The sequence below is a fragment of the Trichomycterus rosablanca genome, chromosome 9 (genome assembly GCF_030014385.1).
Source record: "Trichomycterus rosablanca isolate fTriRos1 chromosome 9, fTriRos1.hap1, whole genome shotgun sequence".
Taxonomy (NCBI): Eukaryota; Metazoa; Chordata; class Actinopteri; order Siluriformes; family Trichomycteridae; genus Trichomycterus; species Trichomycterus rosablanca.
The window spans coordinates 30,343,348-30,366,982 of NC_085996.1; the positions used below are offsets into that span (position 1 = coordinate 30,343,348).

A 23,635-nucleotide genomic window follows, 5' to 3' on the forward strand; every position below is an offset into this window, starting at 1 on the left:
CAGGGGAATACTAAAAGTCATACTAAAACAAAAAATGGATGCAAATCAATGTTTATTTATTTAACAGAACTGATTGTAAACACCTGTTAGCAATGGGTGAATTCAAAACCTGAATTTAATTATTAGAAGGGTGTTCATATACTTTTGCTCCAGTAGTGTTATTCTCTGTTCTGCTTTTTCTTTTTAATTATTCTGTCACAGTCTTTAGTTAGCGTTTGAGTGTTAGCATTAATTATGAGAGTTGGCAGCTCTAAAGTCCTTAAAGAATTCTGAAAAATTATTGATGACAGGGTGACATCGGGATTGATTGTTAAGTGCGTCGATTTGCCTTGTGTGAATTCACTCCATTAGCCAGCTCATCCACCATCTGTCCTGGGGCGTTTGCAGGCAGCTGGGGGGCGTGGCGCTTGGCATCAGGATAGTGCCCCCCTCACCAGGCTGGCCCTGCAGCCCCCAGCGGCAATCTGCACCCTTTGTGGCTGCCCTGTCGATGCTCCATCTGAGAGGTCATGGACCGGGCACCCAAAATTAATTTTTCTAGTTCCTTCTGTGAATAATACAAGGTCTCAGTCTGGTCAGTGTAATGTACTATTGGTGAAGCTGATTTTTAATTTTTAAATGTTTTGCACATTTGTTTTGTGTTCTTACAGTTTACAGTTACAGTGAATTGTTGTATACAGCTAAATTCTGTATCATCTTTTAATATGGTTTGCTGCACAATGAAGATGAGCTTACAAACACAGGTTAAGAGCTTCAGTTATTGTTCCTACACAGACACCACTGGCTGCTTCTGAAGTAAAGAAGGTTGGAATGCGAATCACCTTCTTCCCACTGTGCTTCCCTCTCCAGGGGTGTCTTATATACAACAGAGGTCCCAAGAGCAACAGGGAATTGTAAATGACTAAAAATGCAAAACTAAAAACTGTGGGTGCCAGACAGGCCAATTTGAGTACTCCATACACTGTTAATCTTTCAGAAATTTTATGCACAACAGTTTAAAGAGTTGGCTTCCCCACTGGCAGCTATAACAGTTTCCACTCTTCTGGAAAGGCTTTCTATAAGATTTTTTTTTCTTTATGCATGTTCTCCCTTTTTCTCCCTTTTTAGCGCGTCCAACTGCCCGATTGCGTCATGCTTCCTCTTCACCAATGCCAATCCCTGCTCTGATTGAGGAGAACGAAGCTAACCCACGCCCCCTCCGACACGTGGGCAGCATGCCATATGCATCTTATCACCTATACTTTGACGAGTGCAGTGCAGCTCAACGTTGTGTACGGAGAGACACACCCTGAGAGCACTCTTTTCTCATCTCTGTGCAGGCGCCAACAATCAGCCAGCAGAGGTCGTAATTGCACCAGTCATGGGAGAGAGACCCCATCCGACTTAGTCCCGCCCATCTGAACAACAGGCCAATCGTTGTTCATGTGGCCGCTCAGCCTTAGCCGGCAGGCAGAGCCAGGATTCGATACGATGTATTCGAGATCCCAGCTCTGGTTCCAGCATGTGTTTTTACTGCTGTGCCACCTGAGCAGCCTTCTATAAGATTTTTTGACATGCCTGTGAGAATATTTGTCCATTCATCTAGAAGAGCATTTGTAAAGTCAGACACTGATGTTGGATGAGAGGGCCTGGCTCACAATCTTTGTTCTAGTTCAACCCAAAAGTGTTTGATTGAGTTGAGGTCAGAGCTCTGTTTGAATCAGCCAAGGTCTTCCACACCCGAATGACCCAACCATGCCCTTATGGACCTTGCTTTGTGCATTGGGGCACAGTCATGCTGGAAAAAGGGGGCTTCCCCAAACTGTTCCTACGACGTTGTCCAAAATGTCTTGGTATGCTGACGCATTAAGATTTCCCTTCACTGAAACTAAGAGGACCTATGCCAACCCCTAAAAACAACCCTATAGCATCATCCCTCCTCCACCAAACTTTACAGTTAACACAATTCAGTAAGGTAGGTAACGTCCTCTCGGCATTCATCAAACCCAGACTCGTCCATCAGATTGCCAGATAGAGAAGTGGGATTCGTCTACAGAACACCAGTGCTCCAGACTCCAGTGGTGGCTTGCTTTACACCACTCTATTCAAAGCCTGGCTTTGCGCTTGGTGATCTAAACCTTGCATGCAGCTGCTTGGCCATGGAAACCCATGCCACGAAAATTCCAGTACACAGTTCTCATAGTTTCTGTGCTGATATTAATGCCAAAGAACATTTAGAACAAAACAAAGCAAGCTTTACAAAAAAAGATGAGCCACGGCCCATCTTTGCTTGCAAAGACTGAGCCTTTGGTGGATCCTTCATTTATACCCTCAGGATTCCCCTTATGCCTAGTTCACACTACACAACTTTTGCCCAGATTTTCGCTTGCCGACTGGTCGGCACTAGATTTGCCGGCTCGGGAGCAACTCGGCGTTCGCTCGGTGATTGAAACTCGGCTCTCAATCGCTATGTATGAACTACCCAACAACTCGATCCGAAGCGAGATTTCTAGCATGTCAGATATCTGGATCTGAGTTGCCCGACTGGCAATGAGTGCTTTTTTCGAACAGCCAATGAGAACGCAAGTTACGGTGTGAGGGGAAACGCAGGGGAGGAGTTGTAAAAAGGTGGGACAGGGGTATAATATAGTTTATATCAGAATACATTGGCACACACACACGTTTTACAGTATTTCTGACCTCATCGTTCTCTACAAAACAAAACACCAACATTGCATTGCAAAAAATATTTATTAACCTCCAACTCACTACAGAACAGTCCATGCTGCTCGTGTCACCAAATCCACTCAGATTCATTTATTTTTCCTCTTTGTTTTTACGCTGCACATCAGCGCACAAACTTTGATCACTCCCTTCTTTTTGGACGTGGTATCATTAAACCTTTCGTCACTTCTCGCGTTTGTTTTTGTAACAAAACGTAGTTTGGGAGACCAGAGAAGCTCGCCTGCGATTCCAGTTGGTGATAGATCATGTAGTGTGAACCCTTCTATCGCCGATCAGTCGTGTAGTGTGAAAGCCACACCGACTTGAAAGACTCCCGATTACAAGAGATCCAGTTCTGTAGTGTGAACTGTACAGTGACCTGACGACTTGGAAATTTGTGTAGTGGGGCCAGTGATAGCTCAGTGGTTAAGGTACTGGACTAGTAAACAGAAGGTTGCCGGTTCAAGCCCCACCACCACCAAGTTGCCACTGTTGGGTCCCTGAGCAAGGCCCTTAACCCTCAATTGCTCATTGTGTTCAGCTCATTGTGTAAGTCGCTTTGGATAAAAGCGTATGCTGAAAATGTAAATGTAAATGTGTAGTGTGAACTTGGCATTACTTGTTACCAACTCACCTGCTTATTGAGGAATGTCTTAAATGGGTAACTTGAATATTCTATAAACATTTCACTTTTTTTTGCCCGACCTCATTTTTGTGTGACATCGTTTTTGTGTGTGTTGCAGGCATTACATTTCTTTGTACATTTATCAGGTAAATAAAGATTCAAGAGAATCGACAAATATTTCCCAATTGCTTCGAAAATGGGGTTTGTAGAACGGGCGTCTACATATTTAATTATGTAGTGTATGTCTGATTCCAGGGTGTGAGGCTTCAGATGCTGCTTGATGTTTTTGTGTCAGACTAAATATGGATGTTTCCTCTTGTTGTAGGATAACATGGAGCGTTTAGCTGATCCATACAGACTTCTTACTGACTTTGATGAGCAAAAATAATCCACTCGCCCTCTGTGATCTTTCATGTGAAGAATTGATTAAATTTTCTCTCTATTCTTTAGAGACCTTCTTTGATCTGAAATCAATATTCACCTGCTAATTATCTGACGAACGCAATGCCGCATGAAGGCGCAATGCAAGGCACGTTCATTGTTCAAATTGCTTATGCTATCTTCAGTTAAAGGGTGTTTTTTTTTTTCCTTTAAGTTCAAACCTTTGCATGCTTCACAGCAATGCTTTTTCACAATCCCTGGTTCACCAAGGTGTCCTTGACACTCTATTGTTATTCACATCTAACTCAATGTTGCAAATGCATCAGCCGAGCCAAAACACCACAGCATGGGACCTGGCATATATTGAATGTCAGTCCGGCTTGCTCCTGTGATGTGAGAGCGGCCAGCTCTTGGGAATTGTGGGAGTCCACGTGCGGATGTGGTCAGCCCCAGCCAAACCCTGCCGGCGTGAGGAAAGAATAAAACCCGACAATTGAAACAGGGGAGGTGGAGGGTCAGAGTTCAGCAGGCACATTTATAGCCTCATCCTAAGATGCCATAAACACAACAAGCTCAGTCTTTCATTCCTCAAGCATCATGGGGGCTTTATGTTCCCTGAACAAACATCTTGCTGCTGTAGTCTTGCTCCATTAAGCACATAAAAGAACAGTTGCTGGATAATGGAATGTTTTTTTCCGAGCTGACCAGTCATGCCTGTGTGTCAGACTGTTCTACCTCTTCATTCAGGCTGCTTTAGATTTACTCTTTCAGAAAAGTATGGACATGTTCTATAACCCTACGATTAATTTTATTTGACCTACATGGTAATTGCTGATTGCTAGTCTCATTTGGGCATCTTTAAACTCAAGTTTTTTGCTGGTGGCTTGGATTTTTGTAGCCAGATGTTGGTTTTGACAAACCCTGAACAGGGCAAGGCAAGTTTATTTATATACCACCTTCCCTAAACTGCGGTTATTTAAAGTGCTTTACAAATTAGAAAATACAATTACTACTAATAATAAAGTTTCAAAAAAATACTAATACAAAGTTAATAAAACATGATTTTTAAAAATATTTTTGTTTATGCATTTTCTCCCCTTTTCTCCCTTTTAGCGGGTCTAATTGCCCGATTGCGTCACGCTTCCTCTCCACCAATGCCGATCCCTGCTCTGATTGAGGAAAACAAAGCTAACCCATGCCCCCTCCGACACGTGGGCAGCATGCCGTATGCATCTTATCACCTACACTTTGACGAGTGCAGTGCAGCTCAGCGTTGTGTATGGAGAGACACACCCTGAGAGCACTCTTTTTCTCATCTCTGTGCAGGCACCATCAATTAGCCAGCAGAGGTCGTAATTGCACCAGTCATGAGAGAGAGACCCCATCCGGCTTAGTCCCACCCATATCTGAACAACAGGCCAATCGTTGTTCATGTGGCCGCTCAGCCTTAGCCGGCAGGCAGAGCTGAGATTCGATACGATGTATTCGAGATCCCAGCTCTGGTTCCAGCATGTGTTTTTACCGCTGCGCCACCTAAGAGACCAATAAAAGCATGATTAAAACAAAGATTAAAAAGGATATGAAATAAAAACATGATTGCCATATGATTAGAACAATAGATTTGTAGGAGAATAAAACAAATATAGAATCAAATAAGGAAAAATAAATTAAAGGGTCAGAGTTTTTCTTATGTTTTTTTTTCTTAATGTAGCTAATCTTAAGATTTTAAATGCTTCACCTAAACATCAAGCAATATCAAAAATCAATCTGAACTAGCAGGCTGGTACTGGATGCGTTATTCAATGAAGAGACTGGCGAACTTATTTATTATGATTGTTCAGTTAGTACACTTTTTATTTTCACATGAGCATTATTTCTTTTTGTGTGCTTATTTATCAGCAGTTTAGATTACATGCATGTTTGTGTAAGTAAAGTTGTGCAGCGGTAAAATACACTAGCCCACTGCTGCTGACATCTCAGTAGTGCTATTAGCCAGTCGGGCATGAGCATGGACATGATTGGCTAGGTCTGGGGGAAGGTGGCCAAACAGCCTAGCCATTGGAAGGTGCACCTGTCAGTGAGCTATTAGTGCCAGTCCCAAGCCTAAATAAATACCTAAAAATAAGAAGGGTTGCATCAGGTAGGGTATCCGGCATTAAAACTGTGCCAAATGTTATGTGGACCAGAATTATCCACTGTAGCGACTTTTAAATATGGGAGCAGCCAAAAGGAAAAACTAATCTTGATAAAATGTACTGTTTTATAGTAATAAATATAATCTCCTATTACTTCTGTTAACACAGGCTCCGTCTCAAACCACATACTGCCATACTGCATAATATAATTATTACACATTGGTGTCTTGGTGGGTAGCACTATCTCCCTGCAGCAAGAAGGTCCTGGGTTTGGTTCACAGGTGGAACAGTCTGGGTCCTTTTTGTATAGAGTTTGCATGTTCTCCACATACCCGTGAGGGTTTCTTCTGAGTGCTCTGGTTTCCTCCTATAATCCATAAACATGCAGTCAGGTTAATTGGAGCTACATAAATTGTGCTAACTGTGAATGTGTGTGTGTGTGTGTGTGTGTGTTTGTTCTGTAATGGACTGGCAACCTGTCCAGGGTGTTTCCTGCTTGTTCACTGGGTGAATCAGACCCACTGCAACCATAAATAGAATAAAGAGGTTTTAAAACAGACGATGAATGAATGATTATAGACATTATTTTGGTAGTATGCACGCCTCTGTGTGTTACAGGTATCAAATTTTATAAAATACAATTGTGGTTCAGTAAAAATATTCACTGTCCCAACATTTCTTGAAGTAGGGTTTGTAGTTTTAGGTTCAGTGTGAGCTAGACCTCTTCGTGACTGTAATGTGACGTCATTCTGGGAATCCACAGATGCATTTGAGGAATTAAATTTAAAAACGAGATAAATTGCAGCAATCAGGGTCTGATCGCATGGGCAGATGCGCTGACTGTATATACCGAGTTTTCACATTTCGCTCGGTCGGATTGTTATCGATTCCTCCTTCATTGCCGGAATGCAAGGTCACAAGAAAAATAAATTGAAAGCAATCGCTTAGCCCTTCCGCCCACTGTGTAGTGCCCAGTGTGTTTGGCTGGCACTTGCTCACGGCCTGTCTCACAAGCCCAGCGCTAAAAGATTATACACACTTCTCACTCCTGCTGAGCGGAGCCAGTCGATATTCTCCGAACTTTACCCAGAGGCCAACTGCCTGCTGGAACTCGCTCACGCTGGTAATTTTATTCCTCGCAGCTGGTCGAAGGACCCGAGACTCTGACACGCTCCTCGCCCTGATCGAGTTTTGCAGTAATACGCTGGGTAATTCTAAAGCCAGCGTTACAGTAGAAATCAGTGCCAGAGCTTAGGACACCAGCAGCAGCACACAGACCGGCGCAGGCCGGCCGTTGCTTGCTTTCTATCTGGCAGATGGCTGGCGTCGGCTAATGAAGCACGATGAAACAGCAGCCCCTTCACACGGCCGACAACAAGCACTCACGCTCCGCATCCCGTCATCCTCCTCCCCACTTCTTAAGCTGATTAATTACTAGCACTTTCGTTCATCGGCCAGGAAAGCACTCTCGCGCATCTTCAGGGAAAACTCCGCAGGGAGGCCCAGTCGCCGCCCAGACTCATGCTGAAGACGGGATGTGAGTGCGGAACAGAGATGGAAATGGTGTGGGACCGTTCAGGCTACTCTGTATTGGTTTGTGTTTGGAGGGCATGACATTTAAACATGTATTGGCAGAATGGTATTTGGAACTGGGGGAAAATAAGCATGTGAACTGGTTAAATCCAGATGAAAACAGCAGTGTGTATTATGTGCTTTTATTTAGAAAAATAATGTATTCTTATCTTGGCTACAACAAAGAGTTAAAAGTGCTGTAAATGCCAGACATCCATAACTAACAAAGAAGACTAAAATATAGTGATATTACTGAGAAAAGAGTATTACTGAGGGGCAGTTGTAGCCTAGCGGTTAAGGAACTGGACTAGTAACCGAAAGGTTGCCGGTTCAAGCCCCACCACTGCCAGGTTGCCTCTGTTGGGCCCTTGAGCAAGACCCTTAACCCTCAATTGCTCAGACAATACTGTAAGTCGCTTTGGATAAAAGCGTCTGCTAAATGCCGAAAATGTAAATGTAAAAGAGTAACAATAACTGCTTTGTTATACTAATGTGCTAAATAGGCAATATGTTGCAGTCTTTTATTCATTTATTTACAAGGGATCTTCAAAAAGTTTCTGCACTTTTATATTTTCATTGGAAACGGTGAGGGTGGGATGAGTAGTAATTGGTCATATCTGAGAGACTAAGTGAGAGCTTATAGTCCCGATTTAGTGCCATCTGATTTCCACCTTTTTTGGACACTCGAAGCTTTAAGGGGAAGAAGATGTTCATGTGATGATGATGTGAAAGCAGCGGTGCATCAGTGGCTACATGCTCAACCAAAAGCATTTTTTGCTGATAGCATTAAAAAGTTGGTACGACGCTGGGAAAAATGCATCTAAAGGTGACTATGTGGAAAACTGATGTAATTTGTGCAGAAACTTTTTGAAGAACCCTCGTATATACACTGATCAGCCATAACATTAAAACCACTTCATTGTTTCTACACTCACTGTTCATTTTATCAGCTCCACTTACCATATAGAAGCACTTTGTAGTTCTACAATTACTGACTGTAGTCCATCTGTTTCTCTGCATGCTTTGTTAGCCCCATTTCACCCTGTTCTTCAATGGTCAGGACTCTCCTAGGACCACCACAGAGCAGGTATTATTTGGGTGGTGGATCATTCTCAGCACTGCAGTGACACTGACATGGTGGTGGTGTGTTAGTGTGTGTTGTGCTGGTATGAGGGGATAAGACCAGCCACAGCATATTAGGGTGATTAGAGAGCCAAAAAAATTACAGTTGAAGATTTGCAGATAATAGTAGCAATTTTTGTGTTATCACATCTCCAAATAAAACATGTGGTTGTGTGAAGGCCACCCAAGCACCTCAAATTAGAGTCTTTTTCTCACACGTGTTCACTGTGAGATTTATCTAATTAGCCACAAAGACATTTTTCATAGCACTTTTTAACAAGCCAATAATTCAGGAGCTGATTTTATTTTCAGTTATGTAGAAGATTTGATGTGAAAGAGATCTGAATAGAAAGAGGTGAATAGAAACCTTAAACTAAATGCTCACTAAATGCATAGTACGTTGGTTTTAGATATTAATATTTAAGAAATATGCAAGTTTTATTATTATTAAGTGCCGTCAAGTTGATTCAGACTGCTGGCAACCATTTCTCCAGAACATCCTGTTTTCTGTTTTGGTCTTTAGGCTTCTTAATGGCTCATTAATGGATTAATGGCTCTATTCTGCATTGAATAATCTTCAGCATGGTTTTACTGGTGTGTGTTATGAGGGACATTGTATAAAAGCACACTGCTTCTTGTCTTATTTCTTTGGTATTAGGATGTTAACCAGTCTGATGGCCATTAAGTGTTTTTTTCAGATTTGTTGGGATAATCCGTTTGTCACTTTAACCGAATCTTCAGAATCTTGACATATTGCAACGTTATTAATTCCTGTGGGCATCTTCCTTGGTTGTGATCTCAGGGCCTGTCTGACTTCATCTTTAAGCACTGAGGGTTCTTTTGTATAGCTGAGATCAACAAAAGTGTAGAGATCTTTTGTATATTCCAACCATTGTTGTTCAGTCATTATTTGTTATTCATAGACATCCCTTAGCATACCAACTCAAGGTTCAAATAAATTTTTGATCTTATGTATCTTCAGGAAAACAATTCTTGTATTGCCACAGTTGTTTCCACCTGCATTGTCTTTACAAATTTTGTGATAATGCTAGTCCTTGTTGTTTCTTGTGGTTTAGTTCCTTTAAAAGATCTTTATTTACATTTACATTTTCGGCATTTAGCAGACGCTTTTATCCAAAGCGACTTACAAGTATGAATGAACACGATTTTGAGCAATTGAGGGTTAAGGGCCTTGCTCAGGGGCCCAACAGTGGCAACTTGGTGGTGGTGAGGCTTGAACCGGCAACCTTTTGATTACTTGTCCAGTACCTTAACCACTGAGCTATCACTGCACTTTATCCTTCTTGATTTTGGCTTACTGGCCTACTGTATCTTTGGTGATCCAATGTTAATTCTTCCTCTTTTTATTCTTCAGTTTTTTTTTTTTAATCTTCATTGATTACCTTTTTGAGTTCCATCCATAGCTCATATGGTTCCCTGTCAGTCATCACGAGCATCAGAAATCAATTCTTGATGTTTTTCTTGAAGACAGGTGCTGTGTTCTCTATGCCATATTTTGGAAGCCTGATGGTTGGATTGTTTTTTTTTTTTTATTATTAGCTTTACTCGTAGCTTGCACATTAGAAGTTTGTAACTTGTTCCACAATCAACTCCAGGCCTTTGCACTTTTTGTGTAAAGCCATTAATTCCTCCAAGAACCAAGCATTGATTTTCCTCTCTTGGACTCCCAGTAATGAGTAGTTTTTAGACATTTTTAGAGGTTAAACTGGTTTTTGTTGGAGCCCAGCATTGTAAATAGTTCTAATTCCATTTCAGTTTACGGCATTTAGCAGAAGCTTTTTATCCAAAGCGACTTACAGTACACAGTCTATGCAATTGTCTTCAATTGGACCCCCACAGAGTAGGTATTATTTAGGAGGTGGATGATTCTCAGCACTGCAGTGCAACTAACATGGTGGTGGTGTGTTAGTGTGTGTTGGTATGAGTGGATAAGACACAGAAATGCTGATGGAGTTTTTAAACACCTCACTGTCACTGCTGGACTGAGAATAGTCCACCAACCAAAAACATCCAGCCAACAGCACCCCGTGGGCAGCATCCTATGACCACTGATGAAGGTCTAGAAGATGACCAACTCAAACAGCAGCAATAGATGAGCGATCGTCTCTGACTTTACGTCTACAAGGTGGACCAATTAGGTAGGAGTGTCTAATAGAGTGGACAGTGAGTGGACACGGTATTTAAAAATTCCAGCAGCGCTGCTGTGTCTGATCCACTCATACCAGCACAACACACACTAACACACCACCACCATGTCAGTGTCACTGCAGTGCTGAGATCATCCACCACCTAAATAATACCTACTCTGTGGTGGTCCTGTGGGGGTCCTGACCATTGAAGTACAGGGTGAAAGCAGGCTAACAAAGCATGCAGAGAAACAGATGGACTACAGTCAGTAATTGTAGAACTACAAGTGCTTCTATATGGTAAGTGGAGCTGATAAAATTGACACTGAGTGTAGAAACAAGGAGGTGGTTTTAATGTTATGGCTGATCAGTGCATGTTTTGTGAATAAGTGGTTTCCGACATTCATGTTAACATAATTTTGACTCTCTCTGTATATAGTTTTGTACTATGCAGCAAATTTTATTTTTACACTGATATATGACAACTAAACAACAAAATCAGTGGTTACAGGCCCTACCATACTCTTGCATTCGAATGATTTTAAATTTGATTTATTTAATTTATGTTGTTGAGTTGGGCCTCTTAAGACTTCACGGCTGTTTTGCTCTACATTTCTACACTAGTTCTAAGGTCACCTTCATTCATTCAGCCTGAGCTAAATACAGTATAAGTCGTAAAGTGTCCCGAAGTCTCAGTGCTGTGTACACAGAGGACCAGTACAAGCGCACATCAAGGTCATTTCTCCAGATCCGTCCATCATTTCTCACCTCCTTCCCTCATTAGACTAATTAACATTTTAAACCGGTCTCTTTAATATCGGCCTCAAATGGATCAGGATGTTTGATGTTGAAATTCGATTGCTGGCAGATGTAAGCTAAGCATTTCATCAATGCCACAGGGCTTCTCCTGACCCAGCGGTGCGGCTCTCAGGCTTAACAAAGTGCTTTAGCTATGCTTAAGTAATCTACAGTACAGGAGGAGGCAGGGATGAGACAGAATGCGTAACTCAGTTTTTAATGGGAGTGAAATGCTGGGGATGTGAAATTGAATCCATCGCTGCTCTAGTTATTTCACGGTTTCAGTCCAAAGTGGGATGATGTTGGAGTATTTTTCTCTGTCCAGTGGATGGTTCACAGGCTTAGTGCTAGTGGTATCTTTCTGCAAAGGCGTGCTGGACTGTAAATTATTTGATACAAACCATTTGTACTATTTTATGGGACAGAGTAAATAAAGCAGTGTGGCTAATGCTGCTCCAATAAAATGTAGTTGGCTTTTTTTTTTTATGACCACTAATCCAGGCTGGGGCTGGCAGCACTATTAGCTGCTGATTGCTTATGCAGCTTGCTTTTCTTTTTTTTCTTTTGGCTGCCCCCTTATTTAGGGGTCATCTGAAAATATTATTTTGGCCCACATACCTGTTTTGGCACAGTTTTTACATTGGATGCCCTTCCTGGCACACAACCCTGCTTATTTTATATCCACACTTGGGACTGGCATTGACAATGGCTAGGCTGGTCAGCCTTCCGCTTCCTCAGACAAATCCTATCATGTCTGTCTAGACACCCGAGCAGCCAATAGAACTGCAGATTCTAAACACATTTAGAATCTGACGCCTGCTACACACTCAAAAAAAGTTGGGACAGAGGCATGTTTACCTCTGTGTTCCATCACTTTTCCTATTAATTATAAATGTTAATGGTTTGGGAACTGATTATACTGATTATACTAATCGCTGCAGTTTTGCAAGCAAATTTCCTCCATTCTTGCTTGATAGAAAACTTTATCTGCTCAACAGTCTGTACTCACTGTTGTCTGATTCTCCTCTTCATGCTACACCATACATTTTCAATAAGAGACAAATCAGGACTGCAGGCAGGCCAGTCAAGTACACACACTCTGTGTCTGTGAAGCCACACTGTTGTAGCACGTGCAGAATGAATCCTGGCAATTTTGTCGCTAAAACAACCATGAACTAACTGGGAAATGACATTGCCTTCATGGCATCATGTGTCTCTCTAAAAGGCCAATATATACACCTCAGTGTCAATATCACCTTCACACATATGCAGGTCACCCATGCCGTGAGCACTGATGCACCCCCATATTATCACCCCCTTTTGCACCTTTTTCAGATAACAGCCTAAATGGTCCTTTTGTCTTTGGCTCAGAGAACTTGACATCTGTTTATTGCCTAAATGAAGCTGAAACTTGGACTCATCTGACCACAGCACACATTTCCACAGTGTTTTATCCATCTGAAAAAGCACTCAGATCATGCGACTGTGTTTGGCTTTCTCTTTGTTTCAGGCTGCATTTTTTTGATGCAGTGGCCCTCTGTCTGATGTGACAATGGTTTTCAGAAGTATTCCTAAGCCCATGTAGCTATATTTATCACAGTAGCATGGCAGTTTCTTATACAGTGCCTTTGATGGATCCTCTGTTTATACTCAGTCGTGATACACTCACCTGGGCAGCACGGTGGCTTGGTGGGTAGAACTGATGCCTTACAGCAAAAGGACCCTGGGTTCAATTCTTGAATCCTGGCAATTTTGTCACTAAAACAACCATGAACTAACTGGGAAATGACATTGCCTTCATGGCAGCATGTGTCTCTCTACAAGGCCAATAAATACGCCTCAGTGTCAATATCACCTTCACACATATGCAGGTCAACCATGCCGAGAGGACTGATGCACCCCCATATCATCACCCCCTTTTGCACCTTTTTCAGATAACAGTCTGGATGGTCCTTTTGTCTTTGGCTCAGAGAACTTGACATCTGTTTATTGCCTAAATGATGCTGAAACTTGGACTCATCTGACCACAGCACACATTTCCACAGTCTTTTGGTCCATCTGAAAGAGAACTGACAGATTCAGGTTGCATTTTTTGATGTAGTGGTCTTCTGTCTTTTCAGAAGTATTCCCAATCCCATGTAGCTATATTTATACAGTGCATTTGATGGATCCTCCATTTATACCCGATCATGATACACTCACCTGGGTGGCACTGTGGCTTGGTGGATAGCACTGACGCCTCACAGCAAAAGGGCCGTGGGGTAAATTATCAGATGGAGGTCTGGGTCCTTTCTGTGTGGGGTTTGCATGTTCTCTCTGTGTATGTGTGGGTTTTCTTTGGGAGCTTTGGTTTCCTCCCACAGTGTTGGTCCTGTGATGGACTAGCAACTTGTCCGGGGTGTTTCCTACTTCTCGTCCAGTGAATTGTACCCACTACGACACTGAATCGGACAAAGCAGAGGTACAACAGACATTCAATGAATGAATGACACACTCACCTGCTACCATATCACCTGCTTTTATGAAATGTTTCAATACAGTGTAACTTGATCATTCTTCAAACTTTTCACTCTTATTTTGCCCTGTCCCAAATTTTTTGGGTGTGTTGAAGGCATCACGTTAAAACATTTGTATATATTTACAAAATCTAATCAAGGTGGTGAGCTAAAACATTCTTTAAATAAAGGTTTATAAGAACTAACAAGCCACAGTCTTGTTTTAGTGCAGTTTACAAATGTCTCAACTTTGTTGCTAGTATGTTGTTTGACATATACACCATATCTGATAAAAACTGGCATTAACCTTACTAACAACTTAAGGTTGTTTACAGTGTTATTTTATTTTGTCATATTATATTTGGATAAAACAATATTGTCTTTGTTTAAAGCTTACTTGAAATTGTTTCATGTCAGAGTTTGTTCTTGTTTTTTGGATATGCAGTTCAAAACACCGATACGTTCTCATGTAAATCTAAAAAAATATATTATTATGGGGGAGAACATGTGAACAACAACTCTTGTCTCTGTACTTTTTAGGCTCCGCCCTCTTATATCATCAGGTCCTAAGAAGAAGAGGACAGCTGTACAGGTAAGAAAAGTGATTTTTTAGATTCACTAGAAGTCTGTAATGAAATAAGTCATTAATTGCTTTGGCCACACGACAAGAGAAACAATCATTCAACCACTTTTGTTTTATTTATTTAATATGATTTTAATGTAACTTACATAAAGTATTCAGGCCCTCTGCTGTGGCATTCGTAGTTGTTGCCATGTTTATTTTATTTGCTTTAATTATTCTTGAAATTAGTCTAGAACATATACCGATCAGCCATAACATTAAAACCACCTCCTTGTTTCTACACTCACTGTCCATTTTATCAGCTCCACTTACCATCAATTTTTAAATACCATGTCCACTCACTGTCCACTCTATTAGACACTCCTACCTAGTTGGTCCACCTTGTAGATGTAAAGTCAGAGACGATCGCTCATCTATTGCTGCTGTTTGAGTTGGTCATCTTCGAGATCTTCATCGGTGGTTACAGGACGCTGCCCATGGGGCGCTGTTGGCTGGATATATGTTTGGTTGGTGGACTATTCTCTGTACAGCAGTCTATCTAACAGTCTAAAAGGCACATACATACCTGGGTCTATAAGGGTTCAATTTAAAATGTACATTGCATTGTCAAGCCATGAATTCTAAGGAACTGTCTATGAATCCTCGCAATCAATTCGTGGCAAGGCATAGATGAGGGCATGACTATAAAATAATATGACTTTGAGTGTTTCCATGACCACATTGTCCTCAAATATTTTGAAACCGAATAAGCTTGGCACAACCTTGAACTTTCCTAGAGATGGCTGTCTGGCCAATTTGGGCATCCAGACAAGAAGCACCGCAGTCAGACGAGGAAGAAAGAACCCAGTGGTTATTCTAAAAGAGCTTCAGACGTCCTGTGCAGAGATGGGAAAACCTGTTGGATGGACCATCTCTGTGGTATTCCATACTCTATAAATTATGTCTTTATGGTAGTGTGGCAGAATGGAATTTAATTTGAACAGATGGGAGCTGTTTAATTAAATGCATTTGACAGCTCACTTGAAGTTTGCTAAATTAAATTTGAAGGTTCTCTGGTTTAATAAGATAGAAATTGAGCAAGAACAGCAAGCAAAAAAACAGGCAATACACATCTTCTGGATAATGTCACCCTACAGTAAATAAATTGCTATGGGGGTGATTCTCAGTGGCAGGAATTGGGGGACTGGTAAGAACTGAAACACTTGAATAACTGAAATAAATGCAACCAAATATAGAAACTTTCTCCAGAGTGCACACAGACTCAGACCAGGGTGACAGGTCAACGTATAACATAACAATAACCCAAAGCATACAGCCAAAACAATACCTGGAGACGCTTCAGAGCAGGTCTCTGAATGTACTTGAGTGGCCCAGCCAAAGACTACATTTAAACCCCATCAAACATCTGTGAAGAGATCTGAATATGATCTGAATTATTCGCCGTCCAATCAGATTTTATGATGTACCATGAAGATTGGGATAAACTGCCCAAATCCAGGTGTTCAAAGCTTGTAGAGCTGTATCTGAGAAGGCTTGTATATGTAATTAATGCCAAAGGGCTTTTATAAATATTTATTTATTGAATAAAGAAAGAATCTGAAGACTTGTTTTCAGTGTTTTAATATTTATTAATTATTATAATTAATTTATTAATATTAATTGTTACTTCATCATTATGTGTGATAAAATTTATTGGTAAAATGTATATGTATACGTACATACTATATAGTCAATACTACACTATATAGACAAAAGTATTGGGACACCCCTTCTAATTATTCAATTTATGTGCTTCAGCCACAATTGCTAGCAGGTGTAATAAATCAATTAGGTAAAATACATTTTATGCATTCAATTTTGCAGCAACAGCCCTTTCCTGTTCCAGCATGACTGTGCCCCTGTACGCAAAGCAAGCTCTATAAAGACATGATTTAAAGCTTGGTTTAAAGAGACTCCTGTGACCTGCATAGAGCCCTGACCTGGAATAAACTGGAACACCAGTTGAGGCTTTCTTGACCAACATCAGTACCCAGCTATACAAATCTCTTTTGACTGAATGGGCACAAATTCAAACAAACATATTTCTTTCTTGTGAGAAGCATTTTTAGATGAGTGGCTGCTGTTATAGCTGAAAGGATCACACAGAGACTTCTCTATTTTAAAATTTGTTTTTAAAATGGGATGTCCAATAAGCTCATGATCAGGTGTCAGTTTATGTAAACACATGGCCATGAGCTTGTGCCAGAACAGTGGGCATCAATATAAAGTTGACAACTCTCCGGCACCAACACAGCCTCCACTTCTCTGGGTACGCATAAATAAAATTATGTTTTTTAGACATTTTGCACATTCAGTAAGAACAAGCATTGATATTAGATGAGACTGCCTGAGTTGCAGTTAACGTTCCAGTTCAACCCAAGTATATAATGGGGTTGCGATTGGTTCCTCCACACTAAACACGTCAAACCAAGTATTTGTGGACCTTGCTTTGTACACAGGGGCACAGTATTGCTGGAACAGGAAACCACCATCCCCATACCTTTGCATCAAAGATTGAGGCATATTGATTTTCTATGATTGATTTTTCTTCTCCTGTTGGCAGGCATGGCTAAAACGTAGCCATATTTTGGTCATATGATGTGTTTATGTGTCAGGGTGACTTTAACTATACAATATTTCTTTATAGTGCATTATAAGTGCGTTTGGAATGATGCTGTTTTGTTCAGAGGCGAATGTTTTCAGTTTGATCAGATTATCAGTAAATTACAATAATATCTACAGCCCCATCTGAGCTGTGTGCTTCCTCTCTCTCAGTAATCAGATAATATATCATAAACATCTGCAGTGACCCTGCATATGTCAGCGCCACATTATTTACGTTTATATGGGGTTCATAATTAATCTAAGTCAATATCTGCTGTCGTGGTTTGATAATTTGATGGACTGGTGTTTCTGCTGTGGGGCTTTTAGTGCACCTGACACAAGTCTGGTTTGGAGCCCCTTACCCTGGATTTAAATCATACTCTGCGCTGAGAAAGAATTAGAGGGTGGAGAGGGAACGAGGGGGGGGGGGGGGGGGGGGGGGGGGGGCAGAGAGAGGGGAGAGGAAGGAGGCTCTGTGAAGGCAGAGATGGAAAAAAGCACACACTCGATATATTGGCGGGGGTCAGCTGGGCCGTCGCTAGGCAACCTCCTGGTCCCGTCCTGTTGCTGCGGAGTGGCTGCTCTGATTGGTGGAGGATAGACGACAAAATGAATTGGTGTTGCGTAACTGCGTGTGTTTCTGTCACAACCAACAAAGAAGTGCTTTCTCTATCCCACGGAAAGGAGGTCTGGGGGAAAAAGGGGACTTTAACGGTTAAGCTTCAGAGTCTCATTATAAAAAAACAATCAAAGCTATTGTATCTAAAAAAAGAATTTCTTAAAGCTGTCATGTTGATTTATTTATGTCATTACATCTTGTATCGGTCGAAGAAAATTCTGTACTGCGGTACACGATGTGTATAACACTATTTAGCTTTTTTTCAGAGAGCTAAGCTAATCTACTTTATAAGTAAAATCCCCTTTTACAGTGCCTGCATTAAATATGACCAAATTAGATTGGAGAGATTTGTTTCTGGGTGGCTCGGTGGGTAGCACTGTCGCCTCACAGCAAGAAGATCCTGGGTTCGATCTCCAGACGGGCGGTCCAGGTCCTTTCTGTGCGGAGTTTGTGTTCCATCTGTATTTGACCACGGACCTGTTACTTTTATCCAGAGATGGCCCTCTCTGCAGCATAATATAAGGATTTTAGGGCCTTTCTTTTAGCCTGCCCCCAGCAGAGCTATCAGCTGGTTTGGTGTCTACATGCAGACTTGATTGGCTGTTTTTGAAGGGGGATGGAAATGAATGTAGAAATACCTCATTCTGCTTTAAATGTCTACCTTAATCTTAACCTAAAATAGTTTGGTTTTGGAATGCAATTTCTTCCAGCTTAAATTGCATTACATATGTGTATGTCGTTGGATTTTGTACATACATACAAACAAACATACATACATACATACATACAGTGTATCACAAAAGTGAGTACACCCCTCACATTTCTGCAAATATTTTATTATATCTTTTCATGGGACAACACTATAGACATGAAACTTGGATATAACTTAGAGTAGTCAGTGTACAACTTGTATAGCAGTGTAGATTTACTGTCTTCTGAAAATAACTCAACACACAGCCATTAATGTCTAAATAGCTGGCAACATAAGTGAGTACACCCCACAGTGAACATGTCCAAATTGTGCCCAAAGTGTCAATATTTTGTGTGACCACCATTATTATCCAGCACTGCCTTAACCCTCCTGGGCATGGAATTCACCAGAGCTGCACAGGTTGCTACTGGAATCCTCTTCCACTCCTCCATGATGACATCACGGAGCTGGTGGATGTTAGACACCTTGAACTCCTCCACCTTCCACTTGAGGATGCGCCACAGGTGCTCAATTGGGTTTAGTCCATCACCTTTACCTTCAGCTTCCTCAGCAAGACAGTTGTCATCTTGGAGGTTGTGTTTGGGGTCGTTATCCTGTTGGAAAACTGCCATGAGGCCCAGTTTTCGAAGGGAGGGGATCATGCTCTGTTTCAGAATGTCACAGTACATGTTGGAATTCATGTTTCCCTCAATGAACTGCAGCTCCCCAGTGCCAGCAACACTCATGCAGCCCAAGACCATGATGCTACCACCACCATGCTTGACTGTAGGCAAGATACAGTTGTCTTGGTACTTCTCACCAGGGCGCCGCCACACATGCTGGACACCATCTGAGCCAAACAAGTTTATCTTGGTCTCGTCAGACCACAGGGCATTCCAGTAATCCATGTTCTTGGACTGCTTGTTTTCAGCAAACTGTTTGCGGGCTTTCTTGTGCGTCAGTTTCCTTCTGGGATGACGACCATGCAGACCGAGTTGATGCAGTGTGCGGCGTATGGTCTGAGCACTGACAGGCTGACCTCCCACGCCTTCAACCTCTGCAGCAATGCTGGCAGCACTCATGTGTCTATTTTTTAAAGCCAACCTCTGGATTTGACGCCGAACACGTGGACTCAACTTCTTTGGTCGACCCTGGCGAAGCCTGTTCCGAGTGGAACCTGTCCTGGAAAACCGCTGTATGACCTTGGCCACCATGCTGTAGCTCAGTTTCAGGGTGTTAGCAATCTTCTTATAGCCCAGGCCATCTTTGTGGAGAGCAACAATTCTATTTCTCACATCCTCAGAGAGTTCTTTGCCATGAGGTGCCATGTTGAATATCCAGTGGCCAGTATGAGAGAATTGTACCCAAAACACCAAATTTAACAGCCTTGCTCCCCATTTACACCTGGGACCTTGACAAATGACACCAGGGAGGGACAACGACACATTTGGGCACAATTTGGACATGTTCACTGTGGGGTGTACTCACTTATGTTGCCAGCTATTTAGACATTAATGGCTGTGTGTTGAGTTATTTTCAGAAGACAGTAAATCTACACTGCTATACAAGCTGTACACTGACTACTCTAAATTATATCCAAGTTTCATGTCTATAGTGTTGTCCCATGAAAAGATATAATAAAATATTTGCAGAAATGTGAGGGGTGTACTCACTTTTGTGATACACTGTATAAGCTAGGCCACTACTACTGAGAGTCAATGTTGGAATACCTATGTATAGTTTGTTAGTTGTGTCTTGTTTCTACTTTTTCTAAGATGTAAATGGTACTAAACTGTTCAGGTTCAGATCAGATTTAGTTTGATTACTATTTCTACATTTCTACATTTTCTAAATGATTCAACTAATTCTGACTAATCCATTATGCATGTACTTTCATGTTAGTCCTAGTCATAATTAGGTCCTCGATCAGAACTGTCAGCTTTGTTACAGGCCAGTAGAGGAACTGCTCCTAAACCTATTTGAACTTCACTCTTTTACAATCTACAGAAACCATTGCTGTGACTGCCAGTCCCACAGAAAGAGACCGCCTAGAGAGCAAGCTCATGCCATATACGCCAGCTCTAATTAGCTCTTACTTCTATACTCAGCTTCACTTTCCTACAACATGATAATTAATTAGGGCTCTCACGTCTCCAGGCTGTGTTTTATCTCTCTGGTCCTGTGATTTCTTTCTCTGTTTTTAAGTTTTTTTCTTACTACTATACCAACCCTGTATTTTGTGGAATTCAATAAAACATGAGTCTGTTATTTGGGGATTCTCTTGAACCTTCATCTAACTGATAAAAGTACAAAGAAATGACTGCTGACCAATTTGATTTACTTTGTAAGTATAGTTGATGCCTAAAACAAACTCAAATATGCTTGGTAAAAAGTTTATAGAATATTGAAGCATACCACAATACGCAGGTGAATTGATAACAGATGAGGGTATCATGGTTGGGAAGGAGATTCTATTAAAGGTTCAGTTTTTGCAAGCAATGATGGATTGTGGCTTACCATGCTGTGCCAAACTATGAGTCCAACTGAACTCTCACACAAGGAGAAAGCCATACATCATTTCTATGCAGAAATGCTGACTTGTTTATACTATTTGCTTCCCATCATTAGCATATTGATTTCATCGAATGTTTGCTAAGCACTCAGGATAAGAGCAGTGTCAGCAACACAAATAATCTTTGAGCTCAATCATTCAGCATAAAACTAGAATCAATTTTTCATTTTCAGGTTATACCCAGTCCAGTGATGCCACCTCCAGTGATCCCGGTGATCCCTCCTCCCCCTACACCGCCTCCTGTTGTAGAGAGCGGTCCTGTGGCGTATGAGGAGCCAGCTGAGGAAGAGGAGGAGGAGGAGGTGGAGGAGCCTTGTGTCAGTGCCATGAAGCTTATGGGAGAGAACGGTCAGTATAAGTATCAGCACAGAACAAAGTCCAGGTTAAATAATGTACAAGTAATAGTTTATATTAACTCAGTGTTCAGTTGTTTAAATAGATGAAATAGGGTAAATTAAACACTTGTGCATTAATTATATGTACACGTAAATATTCAAAGCATAGACTAGACTAGAACTGTGCTGAAACAATTTCACAGAAGCACAAGTAGGGTGGAGTTTTTACACACACACACACACACACACAGGTGTATTCCTATTATTTATGAACTAAAACATAAATTTACCTTGGATGATCTTATCTGAACTATTGGTTGTATGATTTTCACAGTCTGATGATGTGTGACATCTAAAATATTATACCATACTAGTCATGGTTAGGCAGTGTTAAATCCACATGAATAAAATGCATAAATGTGATCCCAGTACTATATATTTGAGGATATTTTCCCTAAATGCTTTTCTTTTAGCATTTTAAACTATCAAAACAACGGCAATTATTATTCTAATATGTTTGCTTAATAAGTGATCGGCCATATTAAGTACACATCATATTAAGCGACCCACTGAGACTGCACAGGTGGCGCAGCAATAAAATAAGCTGAAGCTAATAAAAACAAGCTTATGAAAGTAAGCTAATAAAAATAAGAGTTTGAATGACTATGTTCAACTACAGTTTGTTAATACAGCATTGTTGAATAATTAGTCAGGGGTTTTAAAATGTGGTTGGTTTAGCATAAAAAAGTTCCGTATCCACAAAAGGCTGAGTATTGGAGGAGCAACAAATGCATTTGAAGACTTAAGGATTGTGATAGGAAGTGTTGTGAGAAGGAATGGTAACATTACAAAGTGGTAAATGCTTTGGAGTCCCACCTTTTTTAATGTGTTTCAGGTCTGTATGTACATTAACAAATGAAATAAAGATTACCAGACAAAACAATGTCTGTCAGCAATGCAATCAAAGCCAAAGTAAATGTAAGAAACACAGCATTTTCCATACTGTCCCTACTTTTTCTGATTTGGGGTTTTACATTATTTGCAGGCTACCTCACCCACACCTTACATTTCTATTTTTATTCCAGTCTCCTGAAATCTTTCCACTATTGTGAACTTCTTTTTCAGAATATGGGTGTGAAGCAGAAGAGGAAGAGGTTTTTTAGCATGCAGGATTTGCTTTCATCATCCCTCGAGAAGGCTGTTTCTCTCCTCATGCAGAGACAGGAGGAAGAACCAAATGTAGATGTGTGCTATTATCGTTATCATGAAGTAATGAAAATTCATGCACCATTAAACCAATTCAGCACCTGCTGCAGCTGTATGCAACATGTCATAAACACACGACGGAAGAGCTGACCTGTAAACTTTAAGTACTGGACGATTAGCCTCATGCCTATCCAGCAGGCAGTTTATCGAACTATACAACCCCTTCTTCATCTATATGGAAAATTTGGACAATGTTCAATTATTTCAGGTAATGTCTCAGTTGAATCATGCATGAAGGTGAATTTAACTACTAAATCAAGATGGCAGCACAAGTGGTGGAAGAATCTAGAGCATAGTGTGTTCATCTGTAGCTTCTAGTGTTTTCTGTAAGAAGCCCATCGCTGGGTGATATAAATAAGGTCACTGTAGGGTCACTGACCACATCTGTTTTTAGATCTGGCTTCTGTTTTAGTTCTTTGTTGTGAGTGTTGTCAAACTAGCCCTATTTAGATGGGCACAGAGATGCCAAATGCACCAGTCTAATCAGGTTAGCTTTAAGATTTGTACATCAATGACTAAAACTTAAATTATTTTTTTTCTAAAGAAGATGACAAGTGAGCTCTGTGGTACAGTGACTTAATATGTAACTGACATATGGTGACATATAACTGCCATATAGTGACGGCTGACATAATTATACAGTATAACTGCTATTCAGTTTACCATATCATGGTATTAAAACAAGGCCAGGCATACATGATCAATGTATGATACTTAGTTGACCCCACAAGACTTGCTATAATAAGTAGAATAAGTCAGCCCTCCATTGCGAAGGCCCAAGTTCGAGTCTCAGCAGTGCCACCAGCTTTCCTAATGCAGGAAAAGCCAGATACGGGAAGCACCCCCTGCTGCTGCAGCAGTGACCTCAACTGTCTGGCCAAAACAGCGGCACAAGTGGTGGAGGAATACAGAGTGTAGTATGTTCTTCTGTAGGATCTAGAGCTCTCT

General features: G+C 41.1%; 1 protein-coding gene across 1 annotated transcript in view; it reads left to right on the top strand.

Moving 5' to 3' along the window:
* The window catches only part of brf1b (BRF1 RNA polymerase III transcription initiation factor subunit b), a 133,418-nt gene extending 110,732 nt beyond the window's left edge, over positions 1-22,686 (top strand). The window contains exons 18-20 of the mRNA XM_063002214.1: positions 14,519-14,570; positions 21,260-21,434; positions 22,547-22,686. Coding sequence (XP_062858284.1) covers positions 14,519-14,570; positions 21,260-21,434; positions 22,547-22,584 — 265 coding nt within the window. The 3' untranslated portion in view covers positions 22,585-22,686. The remainder of the gene's footprint in view (positions 1-14,518; positions 14,571-21,259; positions 21,435-22,546) is intronic.
* The last annotated feature ends 949 nt before the right edge of the window (positions 22,687-23,635 follow it).